At 38.3% G+C, this 14,515-nt stretch overlaps 1 protein-coding gene and 1 long non-coding RNA gene across 7 annotated transcripts in view; one reads left to right on the top strand and one right to left on the bottom strand.

The window, feature by feature from the left end:
• The window catches only part of OLFM3 (olfactomedin 3), a 65,983-nt gene extending 64,387 nt beyond the window's left edge, over positions 1 to 1,596 (top strand). For all 6 annotated transcript variants that reach the window (XM_040611055.1, XM_040611052.1, XM_040611057.1 and 3 more), the window contains one exon: positions 250 to 1,596. In XM_040611055.1, coding sequence (XP_040466989.1) covers positions 250 to 927 — 678 coding nt within the window. In that variant the 3' untranslated portion in view covers positions 928 to 1,596. The remainder of the gene's footprint in view (positions 1 to 249) is intronic.
• Positions 1 to 14,515, bottom strand: part of LOC121095776 — a 214,547-nt gene that overhangs the window by 70,414 nt on the left and 129,618 nt on the right. The window lies entirely within an intron of this gene.

Consider the following 14,515-nt stretch of genomic DNA (forward strand, 5'->3'; position numbering starts at 1 on the left):
CTGAAAATGCAGACACTGTAGTTAGTCTTCTTGAGAGTTCACTTGTATAGGTAAGTTTTGATTCAGAAATTCAAGAGTTCCTCATGCTTTTGTAACAGGAATGTGGACAATATCATACTTTGATATCCTGCTGCACACCTAAAAATGTTTTTCCTTCTTTTTCTGCAATGTATCCATCATGTCATATCATGATCATGTACCACAGATTGTGTTTCAGGTGTTTACTCCCAATCTTTGTTTTCTTTCCAGGTCTGGTACATGGATAGTTACACTAATAATAAAATTGTCCGTGAATATAAATCAATTGCAGACTTTGTCAGTGGGGCTGAATCAAGGACATACAACCTTCCGTTCAAATGGGCAGGAACCAACCATGTTGTCTACAACGGCTCCCTCTATTTCAACAAGTATCAGAGCAACATTATCATCAAATACAGCTTTGACACTGGGCGGGTGCTTGCACAGCGTAGCCTTGAGTATGCTGGCTTTCACAATGTCTACCCTTACACCTGGGGTGGCTTTTCTGATATTGACCTGATGGCAGATGAAATTGGGCTATGGGCTGTGTATGCCACCAACCAGAATGCAGGCAACATTGTCATCAGCCAGCTAAACCAGGATACACTGGAGGTGCTGAAGAGCTGGAGCACAGGCTACCCAAAGAGAAGTGCTGGAGAATCCTTCATGATCTGTGGCACCTTGTATGTTACTAACTCTCACTTAACAGGAGCCAAGGTCTACTATTCTTATTCCACAAAAACCTCCACTTACGAGTATACAGACATTCCTTTCCATAATCAGTATTTTCATATATCCATGCTTGACTACAATGCAAGAGATAGAGCTCTCTATGCCTGGAATAATGGACATCAAGTCCTGTTTAACGTCACCCTTTTCCACGTCATTAAAACTGAAGATGACACATAATTTTCTTTCCCTTCCCGTTCCCTCACCTCCCTCCCTCAAAGCAGTGTCATTTGTGATAAACTCTAAAAGTATCCATCTCTTTCAGTTCCTTTTAATTTACTTTTCTTTTTTCATTAAGGAAAAGCAACATTTTCTACCATATAATGCATTTCAAATACAGCTGAGCCTGTCAAAAATTACCTGTTGGAAATAAAAGCATCTTAACTCACCATCTTATAAGGTCTGTCAAGACCTTCTCTTGAAAAGCACTAAAGAGGATTTAAGTGGCTAAAGACAGTTTTTAAAAGATTATGATCTGCCTTATTTCAGAGTCAGAGACTAATGGTGGCTTAAATGCATGAATGTCTTTTTTTACCTCATTTTTGGTTTTAATCTATTGCTCAACTTCAGGAAATATTTTGGTAGTGTCAGACATATTGCACATTGTATTTTTTTATTTATTCCAAAAGAAAGATTCAGGAGTTTAATTTACTTGGACATGGAGTATGATTCATTTTGCCATCACCCAATTTCAGATGTGGTGCTGTACAGTATGTTTTTAAATCTCTTGCAAACATTTTATCGACAGTATGTATTTCTACCATTGTAACCACCATTGTGCAATTGTATCTCTTCACTTATGTGAAAGTAAACTAAGTACTATTTTTTATAAAATATGTTGAAGCTTAATTGCAGTTCTGGCTATGGGTCAATTGAAAGTGGTAAAAATCTGAGAAAAGGTAGTTATTTCCGAGAAAGACCAATTGCTTCTCAGGTGCATGATCCCTGTTCTCAGCTTTGCTTGGTAGACTTACTCACCATTGGCTTTTACTGGCAAATTTGCAACTTTGAAACCTCATACCAGTTCCGGCTTTACAATTGTTTGCCCTACTCAATTTTTATCTCATGCCGCTGGCTTCTCTCTCTCTCTCTCTCTCTGGATCTCTTTTTCGTCTACTTTCTTTCCTTCCACCACTTTATTTCCCTTATTTACACTCACTCCCCGACCTGGGCTTTACAAGGAATAATATAAAAGAGGACGACTACTGCCCATGCTCCAGCCCGAGCGTCTGAGTGCATCCCATATTTGCGCTGTTCTGGGGCAGCGAGGAGTTATGTCGAGTTGCTTTCCTTGATCTGCCCATCTTCTTACTCATAATAGAAGAACACTTACCTGTTGAGAAAGCTCTTCTCTGGGATGGCAGTAATCAGGGAGAAAATACAAATGAGAAGGTTCAAAGCATAAACGATCAGTGTGGCACCTGGTAGCCACCATATTGCTTGCCCTTGCTAGAAACCAGCCACAACACCTAGGCCAACCATTTGCAAAGAGGTTTGGGGGTTCCTAGCAGTAGTATTGTTATTTATGGTCAAAACCAATGCCTTTAAAAACTCAGTATTTCTGAAAGCTATATGGCTTGCTACACTCTCATTAGAAATTGGGGGGTGGGGTGGCACAACACACGGAGGAGGATGGAGACGGACAGGGGGGACACGACCAACAACAACATATTTTATTGAGAAAGAGAAATCAGGTGTTATTTATTTATTTTGGCATAAAGGGAAAAAAGCTAACATTAAGAACTAGTGTAAGACTTTCCATTAAGCTGGGATATCACATAATGCAAAAATATAGGTATCTGAAAAATTGTGTGAAAACTGCGTTCCTCACAAAATCGGAAATTCTCTTCTTTATATCCTTTGAAAATGGACTCATAGAAAAACAAGAACATGTATGAAAATGTTCCTATTTAAAAACAAGAAAAAAATTAAATGCACTGACATTTTGCCAGATCCATTTTGAAGGCATTTGATTTGTTAATTCTTCCAACATACCAGCTAAGACCACCTTGAGTCTCATGATTGTTTTCATTATTATAAATATAAATGTCTATATATACATTTACAAGTTTGCTTTGCAATGTAAACCCTTGTGAAGCTGAACAACAAATTGCCTTATTTTTCACACTGGTTGCAGAAAAAACTACTTATTAGGTTCCAAGAACTGATAAAGGGGAAAACCCAAGAAATTACATTACAACATGACCAGAGAAAAGTTACTCTCCTGCTTCCATTTCCCCCCTTCTGCCTAGCTGAAATGATACCGGTTACATCTTGCAGTCCGTTACACAGGATTTGGAGACACTAAGTTCAGCTAAACGGACAAATTAACCACTTCAGTCCTGCAACCAGCTTTCCTGCATTGGCAACAAAACCTCCTCTGTGACACATGGAAGTGTATATGACTACTCATTTAAAAAGTGATTTTATGTCACATAGGAATGTTTTATGAAAACAAAGTATGTTCAGATTTTTATCAAAAGCCCTAAAACAAACCCTAACCTTTTCCTTACACAGAGTAACTTCAACAAAACAGCTTTTTCACAAATGCAGCATTCTTAAAAATATTAGTCAGTAGATTGAGAAATTAAACTTCCTTCTACTGTATCATCATAAACTAGAGCAACAGTCATGCCATAGGACCACTTCATCTGAAAAAAATTGTTACTGCCGTGTCTTTACAAGAATTTCATACTGTGTAATTAGCATGCATACATTAGAATGTGTTGATAACAGTTCTTACAGTAAGATTAATCTCAGCTGATTTCAATGCCATTTAGTTAGCCATTTAAAGGACAACAGAATCCTATTAGTCAAAGGAAAGAAAGAGACACTACTACAGAGTGCTAGAGATGGGTGGATAAGAGAGGTAGGAAAGGCACCTTTGAAAAGTTATTTGTCTTACTGATGAAGCCACTGTGCTAAAGCATAGACGTCATACCTAGATATAATCCTGCCCTTCTCAATTAGTAATGATGGATTGTATTCCAGTACTTAAACATGAAATAACAACTTGCACAGCATCAATACAACAAAATCTGGTGAGACATTATCAAGGAAGTAGCGTGGCTTCCTGCTAAAAAGCATTAATTTTTCTGTGAATCAGTGTTGATCACCTGTCTTTTCCAGTTTGGAAAATCCCAAGTCATAGTTTCAAAAGGCTGAAAACACATGCCTTAAAATAAAAAAAGTTTTTTCTTCATAATTGAGCAGCACAAGCAGAAAGTCTTCATAATACAGCAGGAACCTACATATATATCAGCAAGTAAAGTTTTATTCTTATAGTTGAAGCATAGGCTGTTTTTTATGAGGACATACGGGTACTGTGGGGGAAAACAAACATTTCTCCTTAAACATGATAAAATTTATTGTAGAGCCTGTTTTAATATCTTAGTGACCTCCCGCTTCAAGGGATAAGCCTATAAAAGCATGTGTCATTCCTGCACACGAAACAGAATTCTTACATTTTGCAAAGCCACGCTGCCAGCAGAGGGGGATGCACACAACCACAAATCTAGCACAGGAACATCATTCTGCCAGTTCGCCAGGCACGCCTCTCCTGGGGGAGCCTAAGGAATATGAATGATCCATACTGCAAAGCCCACAGCTTTCTCCCTGAAATGGCCTGACCATTCCCCATGACAAAAAAGGTAGAACAAACCTCCCCAGAGAAAGCCTCCTAAACAGTAATGATCTTTTATAGACCCTTCTGGCAATTTCTTCCAGTGAGTAACTACCAAGTCTATTGTTATGCACATGGGCTGCTCAGCCTGCCCTATCTGTCACAGTCTGCTAAGCAGACCACTGGCAGAGTGACTGTGGAGCCTACTCAGCACAGTAGTCACTGCTAGTAAAAGATGGATTTCAATTTGAAAATTAAAAGAAAATAGTTGAATAAGACAGAGTGATACAAAGTTTTAATCACAGATTGCTTATATCTAAGAATATTAATTTCCAGACAAGCTCAGGGGCACTAGCTGTCACTCAACTCGTGGGGCTGGATCCACAACAAAGGAAGATAGGTTCTCTGTTTCAGACCACAGCCTGAATAAATCTGTTACCTGTTAATTTTTTATAATAAACAATTGCTTAGAAAACACTAGAGCAAAGATGAACAAGCCATTCACAGCGAACTATTCATCCTGTAATTTGTAACCTTTCCCAGTTCAAGAATTGCCAGGGAACAGTCAATTAATACTGATTTTCATGCTAGTCAAGATGGTTTTGGAAATCATTTGGATAGGCATATATCTTATAAATCATCCAAGCGTTCCCTGCTGTGAAACTTACTCTGTGTTACTGGCATTGAGGAAGCAACGCTGAGTATTCAGACATCTTTTCCACAAGAGGCCAATGAGGGCTGCAGGTGCAGAGCTTTGGGACAGAGCTGCATCTCAGCCTGTTGTGCTGACAAGCTCCCCACCGCACTAATTCTGAGGAGACCAACTCCTGCTCCATGGCATTTCTAACAACCACAACCCACCAGAAGCTCACACTCAAAAGGACTCACGCATGCTTCCACAGATCATAGAGCCAAGTCCCAAAACTCACTTCCCCACCAAGAACAGAGACCATCTTACCACCAAAACAAAAAGCAAAGCCCATTTTCTAAGCTCAGTTTTCTTCAGCAATTGTCCCATACATGACCATAAACATGCACATCAATATGCAAATAAATAAACTATAAAGTAAATCTAGAATTACAGAATAACAAGGTTCTCTCTCCCACAGAAAACAAACTATTTAGGTTACACAAAGATCATTATTATTGGGGTTTCTATATCCAGTTACCGGGAAACTGAAGAGACACGGTGTACCAGCACCAAGTTGTGGAGGCTATACAAAAATGTATGCTTCCTGCAGTATGGCTTTTGCTGGGCCCTAGAAAACAAATATACTACATTAATGTGATAGCTATGACCACAGATTCACAAAACTGAGATGGGGGGTGGGTTTCCTCCAGACTGCAAAGAGATCATCCACCTGATTATTCTAGTATTAAGATGAATTACCACCCTTCTTATCTGTGAACTTCTCTGGACTATCAGTGCATTTAGTAAGCATTTCAAGACTTCCACATATCCCTTTTTCCTCAGAGACCTCTCAAATAAGTAGTACGCATTATATCAGACAAGCTGCAAGGGTGACAAACACAAAGGACACATCCTTTCTGCAGCTCTCATTCAAGTCAGCAGGGATTACTTATAAATTTAGAGATTGGCCTCAGATATGAAAACTCTGTACTTCCTCTGAAAACACCACACAGGAAATCCTCACTTTGAAAATACAAATCATGTTTATTGATTTTACATCAACAGGAGTTCACAAACTTCTTATAAAAGCGCTCAGCCTCTTAAAGACTAAGGATATTTGTCTCTGAAATGGAGGCAGGGAAGAAAATTCGCATTTGCTTTAGAATCAGAAATTTTTGCTAGGTTCATACAGAGCTTGCCAGCTGAGCATCATCAGCAGAGCCTGTGGAGTTTTCCTGTATGTACTGCTTCAGAACACTCAATTAAAATAATTACATTGCAGAAACATTTCAGCAGTCCAAGTGAAACAAAGCTTCTTCAGGATTTTGTTTCAAAAATGGCAGATTTTAAACACAGACCACTATAAATGCACATAATATTTAGACCAGCTGCATTCTGCCCCCACCTTTGAGTCCACTGTACAGAGGGCCCATTTTCCCTGAAAACCGTGCAACTGATACACCACAGCAGCACAGGTATGTATATGAAGGCACATGAAAATGACAGCTAACAGGTCAGATTTAGCATCTCAAAAGACAATTTTCCTGTGCTTTTTATGCAGGAGCTTGAATTCATATTTACACAGTTCTTACGGTGAACATTAACAGTAAGAATCCACTGGGTCAGAAATAATCGTTTTATTACTTCATCCTGCAATGACATCGTGCAGTGCTCATTTTGCTTCACCCTGTGGGCTCCACACCCTGAGTGGGTATTCCCAACATTTGCTCCCAGCAGAAAATGCAATTGATACCTCCTCAGACAACCTACATCGAAGCAGGCAGCAACTCTGTGCAGCCAGATGCATCCTTCTGAAGCTAATTAAATCTTTCTCAACAGTTTTTCTGAGCTTTACACCAGTTCAGTATTTTAAGCCCTCTCCATCTCACAGCAGAATTGATGTTGCTAACATGGTGCCCCCACCCCTAAAGGTAAGCCAGACTCATCTGGCTCTGGCAATCAGAACACGCTGGCATACAGCTTACAGCTCTCCATTGAAAGAGTCTGAATGCACTCTCGAGGACCTCCACATTGCTGCAACTGCTTATTTACAGACAGACCAAGTATCTTCAGGCATTGTTACACTCAAAAGTCCTACTGACAGGTGCAGTTACCTGTAGCTTTATGTTTTGTATCATTTAAGATTTCTGCTCTTTGTTCAAAAGAACTCAATACTAAAACTGCACTTACAGTGGCATTTATGTATTGATTAATGTGATTGCTGTATATTTCACTCTATACTAGGTTTGATTCCATGTCTCTTTTTTTTTTTTTTAACATAAATGGTATGGAGCCCTTAAAGATGAAAACATTTACTGTTAATACAAGACACTGAAGCAACAAAGAAGCCTCGTGACTCCAAAGACCTCATGACTTTGAGTTTCTGTGACAGTAAGGAAAATGGATTTTTGTGCAAATAGGTGTCAACTGCTATACATGCTTTATCTGAAGTTATACATTAAGTTAGTTTGAAAGGTAACCACATGAAAAATGTTTGGAGAGGAAAATACCTATACAGGTATTGTTGTTTTAAAGTAATCTGAAAAAAATGTACCATATTGTGTTACTGAATTGTGTTACTCCTTTGATTTTTTTAAGCTTCCTGAAGTCATTCCCTTAGTTTCCTTCGCACAGTATCAGCCACATGTACAAACCACTCCAGATTATTTTCCTTTGCATTTTCTCTTCATTTGTTCTAATCTTCTTGATCTTCACCTAACCTGTCCCAACCCCTCCCATCTTGCAGTGTGAATTTTAATGAAGGACTGTTCAGACAGAACTTGAACTGCACAGATTTATAGCACAGCAAGCTTCATCTGGAGAAGGCCTAAATTTATGTCCCCAGTTATGTAAAATTTAGCTCTAGTGTGCCCATAAAACTGCCTACAAGCAGTACTGATTGTATATCACAGGTCGCTCTACAGAAATAATTTAAAACAGATTCAAGATAGCTTTTTCCCTTTCGTTTATTTATTTTTAAGGAAATATTTTGTTTCATATCTGCAATGGTGAGAAATTAAATTAGAATCACTTTTGTCCAGAGCAGGTTTAGACATCCATTTCTCCCTTCTGGATCACACTTTCAGGGTGGTGAGCCACACTTCCATCTCCAGGAAATCAGGCATCACAGCAATTGAGTGTGCACCCTGTCAAAGGCGCTTATGCCTTTTGAGTTAAGCTCAAAGTCTGTGTCACACCATGAAGACAGGCCATTTATTTAGGCTTCCCTCATCTAGGTAAACTGGGCTTACTGTCACCTTGAAGGACATTACAGCTTAATGGTTACTCAGGTCTGTCACTGTCAGTGTAGCACTTTGAGAGACAACTGCCTTTTGGAGCAAAGAATGCAGGAGAACTGCTTTAACTCATTAGTACAGCTCTAGCAGTAGCTCATTTCTGGAAAAGGAGCACACACCACTGACATTTCTGCAGCCGTCACCTTCTCAGGCCTGCAAGGCAATTTACAGACACTAATTAACAGTTCCCACTCCATCAAGAAAGAAAGGAAATTTTTACAAATCTCATTCTTCAGGCTGAGAAGTTTGGACGGAGAACAACTCAGCTTAAGCCTGACAGGGTTTCTTTGGCTAACCAGGAGTTGATGTTAGATTTCCAATATCTCAAGTCAGTGTCTCGTTCATCAGCTCTCCTGCACAAACAAATATCTGCTCCCAAAAGTTCAGTTCCTACACTTTTACACTGTTTTTTTCATGGCTTCTCCTATTTTGTTTTCAAGCTATAGTAAGAAGGAAGCCTTTGTTCCTTGGCAAGGTGTTAATTTTAACTGGAGAGTTTCAGTCTCAGTGGCATGTATTGCAGAAGCAGCTGGTTAATTCATAATCATGGCACACCTGTCACTGGTAACAGTGTCCAGTGATTTCTGAGGAAAATGTGTCACTTCTATAAGGAGTTACTTCGTTTCCCTTCAAGGAGAAGGAATCCAAAGGGTACTGTATGGGACTACTTCTATGCTGCCTGTATTTTGCATACCTGCAAAGGTCTATCTTTCCTGTAGACAAACTTACAGTACCTCCAATCCTGCTAGACTTTCCTAGCTTCCCACGGTCATGAAGATTAGCCACAGTGCAGGGCATTTTGTGCAACCCAAGCGGCTCTCACAGCCCGGCAGTGTAAGGGATGGAGTATAACCTCACACACAGCCCTTAGCAGAGTTCTGCACTGATGTACAATGCTGCACATATGCGTTCAGTGGGTACCTACCCAAAGATATTTTAGGCTCCTTACACCTCTTGACTAGCTCTCTTCACTTCAGAGCCCAAACCTCATCAAAGTATATACAAAAGCAGTTCTGTTCACCAGGCCAAATGAGGGAGGAAAACACGACAATTTCTATACGCTTTTATGCTGATTTGAGAGCTGAAGTAGGACTTGGGAGATTCACAGGTCTCATCCTGGCCCTATGCCCAGGAATGAATTTCACTCTAAAAGACTAAATTGCACTCTTATGGCAAATGTTAATATGCTGTTATTCTAATAGTATGGCAGTACCATGATACAGAACAGAAAAATGATACCATATACAGCAGAATCCCTAATCTGAAAGGCAATAAAGACTGTAAAATGTAACATATTAAAATAAATAAAATTATCCCAATGGACTGTTTCATAATACATCCTCTAGCTTAATAGCACTCAGTTATAGTTATTCAATAGAATATACTAAATAAATACCAACTTGGTTGATTTTATTAGCATTTACTGAATGTCAATATGCCTAGATAATTATGGAATTGGATATTTATGCACCATATGAAAATGGATACTTATGTCATGCAACTGGCTCACAAAAAATACAGAAAATCCTATAATTGTGAGCATGCAACACTGCTTATTCGCCATATTAAAACAGAGTGAAAAAACATAGAAATAACTTATACCACAGTGTAAGATGATATTTCTATTAAAGATGTAAATTAGAAAACAGTATATACAGTGCGTCAAATACACCCGGGTGAAAGAGCTACATGAGTTTAAGTTTTATGTTTTCCTTTCCAAGTTGCACTTAGAACATGCACAGAACTGATTTTACAAATATTATAGACATAGATGCAAATGTAAATACAGGTACATGAGAGTACCTGAATTCTACATGGTATTTACAACCATGCCTGGAGAGAATATAGCATCTCTGGGCAACTGCTTACACACTGACTGAAGCAACAACATCCAGAAAAAAATCCAACAACACACAACATAAGAAAACTACCCCCTTGTTAAGTTAGAAGAAATACTTCCATTTCAGGGAGTCTATCTGGAACAAAGTTTGTCATGCCGTGCAGGGGCTGCAGCCTGCCAGAGACGGGGACAGCCAGGAACCCCAGTGTCCAGGCAGCTACCACTGTGCAGTGCGAACAGCAATATATTCATCTTATGGAAACTGTAAAGCTCTCAGCAGATGGTCCTGAGAAATTGTAAGGCTCCTCCTTCACTCATCTGAATAATCAAAAGGACCTTTTTAATACAGTCAAGCAAACTGTACAGCACAACAAGCTCTGTAAAAAAAATAATCTTAGTATAAGAAAGCTTCTGCCTGACAGCATCAGCTGTGTTTGGCAGTTTCATGCCGCTACCTAGCTAGTCCACTCCATGGCACAGACTCACAAAGAGGGCCATTTTTTTCCATGCTTGCCACCTGGCCTTCCAGGAATTAGGTGAGGGAGATGGGAGCGATTTATTAAAGAAATGTTGATAAATGAGCAGACAGCAGGCCTAGAAAAGCTAATCAGGTTTTTTACAACTTCTTCCTAATTTGTATTCTTTTGGGATACCTTACTCATCTACTACTGAATTGGGATTCCTCTGGCCTGCCAAGTAACCCACTTAAATTAGCATACATTTACATACATTGACATACAAAGCGGCCCCACTGTCATGTTTGGATATGGTCTTGTCTGAATCTGCCTATCAATATTATCAGCTGAATTATTGTTCACTGACCCTACTGGGCCCACTCCTGTAAAGTTCCTGAGCCCTTTTACAAGGGGTTTCACCAAGCTGCAGAAAAGGGGCTCTGGCATTCCATGTAATTCGATATCAGATATCAGTTTAATAAATGCACTGTTTTCCATTTCCATTCTTACATAAGCAATACTGTCCATTAATTTTAAAAGGGCCATTAAGGAACAATTTCTAAACAGAAAACCTTTTAATATCAGTAAGAGTTGTAAAAGAACTGACTGAGATTTCTGTTCCCAGCAATGTTGGCTATGTGTGAACTGACGTAAGTTACAACTGTTTTACTTCAGTCAGTCCCAAGCTATCAGACTCAACAAGGAGCCCATACTGGAGTCAGTTTTGGAGAAGTGTAATGGTCTGTGAAATAAGAAAGGTCAGATGAGGTGATGCATTATTCATTATAGCCTTAAACTCTATAAGAATCTCTGACATATTTAGATCTACAGCATTTATCAGTGCTTTTGGGTGCATTCTTCCATTCAGATTTATAAAGACTGAACGAACATATAGCAATGCTTCAGGAAACAAAAAGATCAACATTAAAACATTGTCCCATTGATTTGCACTTTCCTGCGCTTATTGAATTACTGATCTACAAAGTCACATGTATTTATGAAAGTTGTTATGAATAACCCTTCGTGACTATGTGCTTTCAAAAGCAGATAATATTAGACAATGGTTACTTTGGACAGTCTTTTGGTAATACAAATAAGACACCAGCATTTAATCAATATTTAACAATTTGTCCTTAACATCAGAATCATTAACTTTGGGGTTTTATTGGAGAAGTAATTTGCTTGGAAAAATTGTAGAGTTGTTTCTGTTTTGTCAATGACTGTTACAGACTTGGCATGAATCAAGACCGCAATCACAAGTTTCTACAAAGAATATAGTTTTACATCTCATTTTCAGTATAGTAAATCCAGTTAAAGAGCTTATCACGTTTCTCTCCCTGTCGCTGTTTCCACCATTCTGCTGCAACTCACGGCCTGTTTAAGCCGATACAACTGTTTGTGAGGTACGCTGTAAAATTGATAAATGGAATAATCTATGGATAAGAAATAAAAAAAAAAAAAAGGATATTGACAACTAGAAAAATATTGCCACACAGACTGGGAAAAATAGCAGTACTTATCGATATGAATTGGAATTAAGTTAAACAGAAAATAAAGATTTAGTATCCACTGTAATTTTGGAACATGATTACAAAATAAGATACTGAATTATAACAAAATACGGACCCCTCCAGATCTCTGTCTTGACTATCATAAAGTTAACATTGCAGTTGGAATATAAATGTTAAAGCAAGAAATACAAAAGCACTGACTACAAACAGCAGGATGCAGCAAACAGACCCCTGTTTTTGGAGAAATTTAAGATGAAGTTGAAAAATTGCCTTGGTTAAAACAAAAGCATGTTACAATAGCTACACAGAAGATCATGGTGAGCTACTGATGGATTTGGCTGAGTAAACCTCTTTGGGTAAGGAGGAAGCATTAGAGGGACTGTCTGAATTGCACCAGTCCCCCTTGCCAGTGATTCTTCTGCATGGCTCTGCCCTGCCAAGATACCTATCCGACAGGAAAAACAAACCTTAGGCATACTGAGGGGATTCAACCTGTCTCAGTATGGCTTAAAGAAACCCAAACAATTTGGAAAAATACAGACCAGATAATCTTGACAAATATTAGCCACCAGATAACCTGACCTTTACTTCTACATATTTATGAGTCAAGAACTCGCTGTTCACTTCAGTGAATATTGTGGTATATGTCTAGATGATGCTTGCAAATAACAGACGTCTTTCCTAATTGCCACCTTTTATTTTACAAATATACAAGAATGAGTTAGAGGCCTCCATATTTACATTTAATTTTCTTATCAGAGAGAGAAGCCCAATTATTGTCACTATACTGTTTTGCTTTTTATCCTTGAAGATGCAATAGTAGCCCTATGAGCCTATTTTCTTTGTCTCCTCAGCTTCCAAGTCAGTATGTTAAAATGCCATGGACAGAAATATTTCTAAGAGAATATGCAAAGACACCAGCCTCACCTTTCTAAGTATTTCTGAGGTAGCTGAGTTCTCATCTTTCTAAAACAGCTATACATATACTTTCACATAGTATATTCTTGATTAATTGATCCAGGCCCATGCAACTTCAGCAGAAAATGCTGAAATAAATACCTTTCAAACTCTTTTACAAAATTACATGGAATGTAATTTAGCAGATAACCATGAATTTACACAAAACATCTATACAAAAAGTCAGTTTGTTAGACAATTTTCTGGCTCAGTAAACCATCTTCAAGAATCTCCAAACCTGTACTAAGTAACCGATTGTTGCTGTTTCACTGACTTAGCCGACAGACATAGCTTTTACTGCATTACTAGTCTAAAAATTCTTCCATTCTTTCAATTTTACAGAACCCATCCATAAGTATCACTTAAAACAATATTGAGATGCTATCCTAGCATTGTTATAATTTCTAAGGGTAATAAACAAGTTTTCTCAGAAGCAGAAGTTGAAGTTGCTAGACCCTATCAGTTATGTTGTTCACAACCACTGAGGCTTTTTTGGGGAAAAGATGCTGGTGCACCAACTCCCCAGCTATCTTGTGGTAGCATAAACCTATATAACTAGCCAGTTTTACAGCTAAGTTTCTATCTGTGCTGTCACACCAGGGTACAGCAGTTGTATCAAATCTGTCATTCATGGCAAGTAGAAGACATTCTCAGGATCACTGCAGATAACAAATACACATCATATGCAGGAGGCTCAAACTCTGTGAGGATGAGTGCCCAGTAGCTGGTAGTTACTTCATCGTTCTTTATCATTGGCCAGTTATGGTTAATTTCATTATATTTTACTGGGACTATACAAAGCATAAATTCAAAGACACTATTAAATGCAGTCAACAGCAAAAGAGAACAGACACTTCAAAGCCTTGAAAGAAATACACCTATATTTTATCTTAATGAGTTCAGTATGCAGCTTTTATAAAGGTCTACATTTAAATACAATAATACTTTGATGGGACTTGCTTTCTCTGCTTGAGAGCTGGATCTCTATTTTGTACGCTTTAAAGTATCTAAATGCTAATAAAAATATCTTTGGGAAAGAAAATTCCCACTAGAACTTGCATATTTAGTTAAGCCTTTCTACCAAGAATAACAGTAAATCCCACTAAATCCTATTTCCATGCAGTCATCAGCAGCTCACTCTGTACATAAATAGATAGAAAGAATGCTATAAGGGATTATGTTCGTGAAAGAACTATCAGCTATCATTCATGGCTCATTCTTTAACAACAAAATAATGATGATTCTTTTTAAAAAATAGTTTTAATGTCCCTAAATGAAGAGGCTACTGAAAATACTGTTTTAGATGACTGAAGTACCTTTAAGAACTTTAGCAAGATCAAACCATGAGAAAAACTCCTGGAGATGAGCATTTCTCTTTACAGTTACTTGCTATGTTAGTAGAATAATGGTCAGGAATACAGCACAAGGAATTATATCAGATTTTCCCCAAAATATT

This window comes from Falco naumanni, chromosome 11 (assembly GCF_017639655.2).
Source record: "Falco naumanni isolate bFalNau1 chromosome 11, bFalNau1.pat, whole genome shotgun sequence".
Lineage (NCBI taxonomy): Eukaryota > Metazoa > Chordata > Aves > Falconiformes > Falconidae > Falco > Falco naumanni.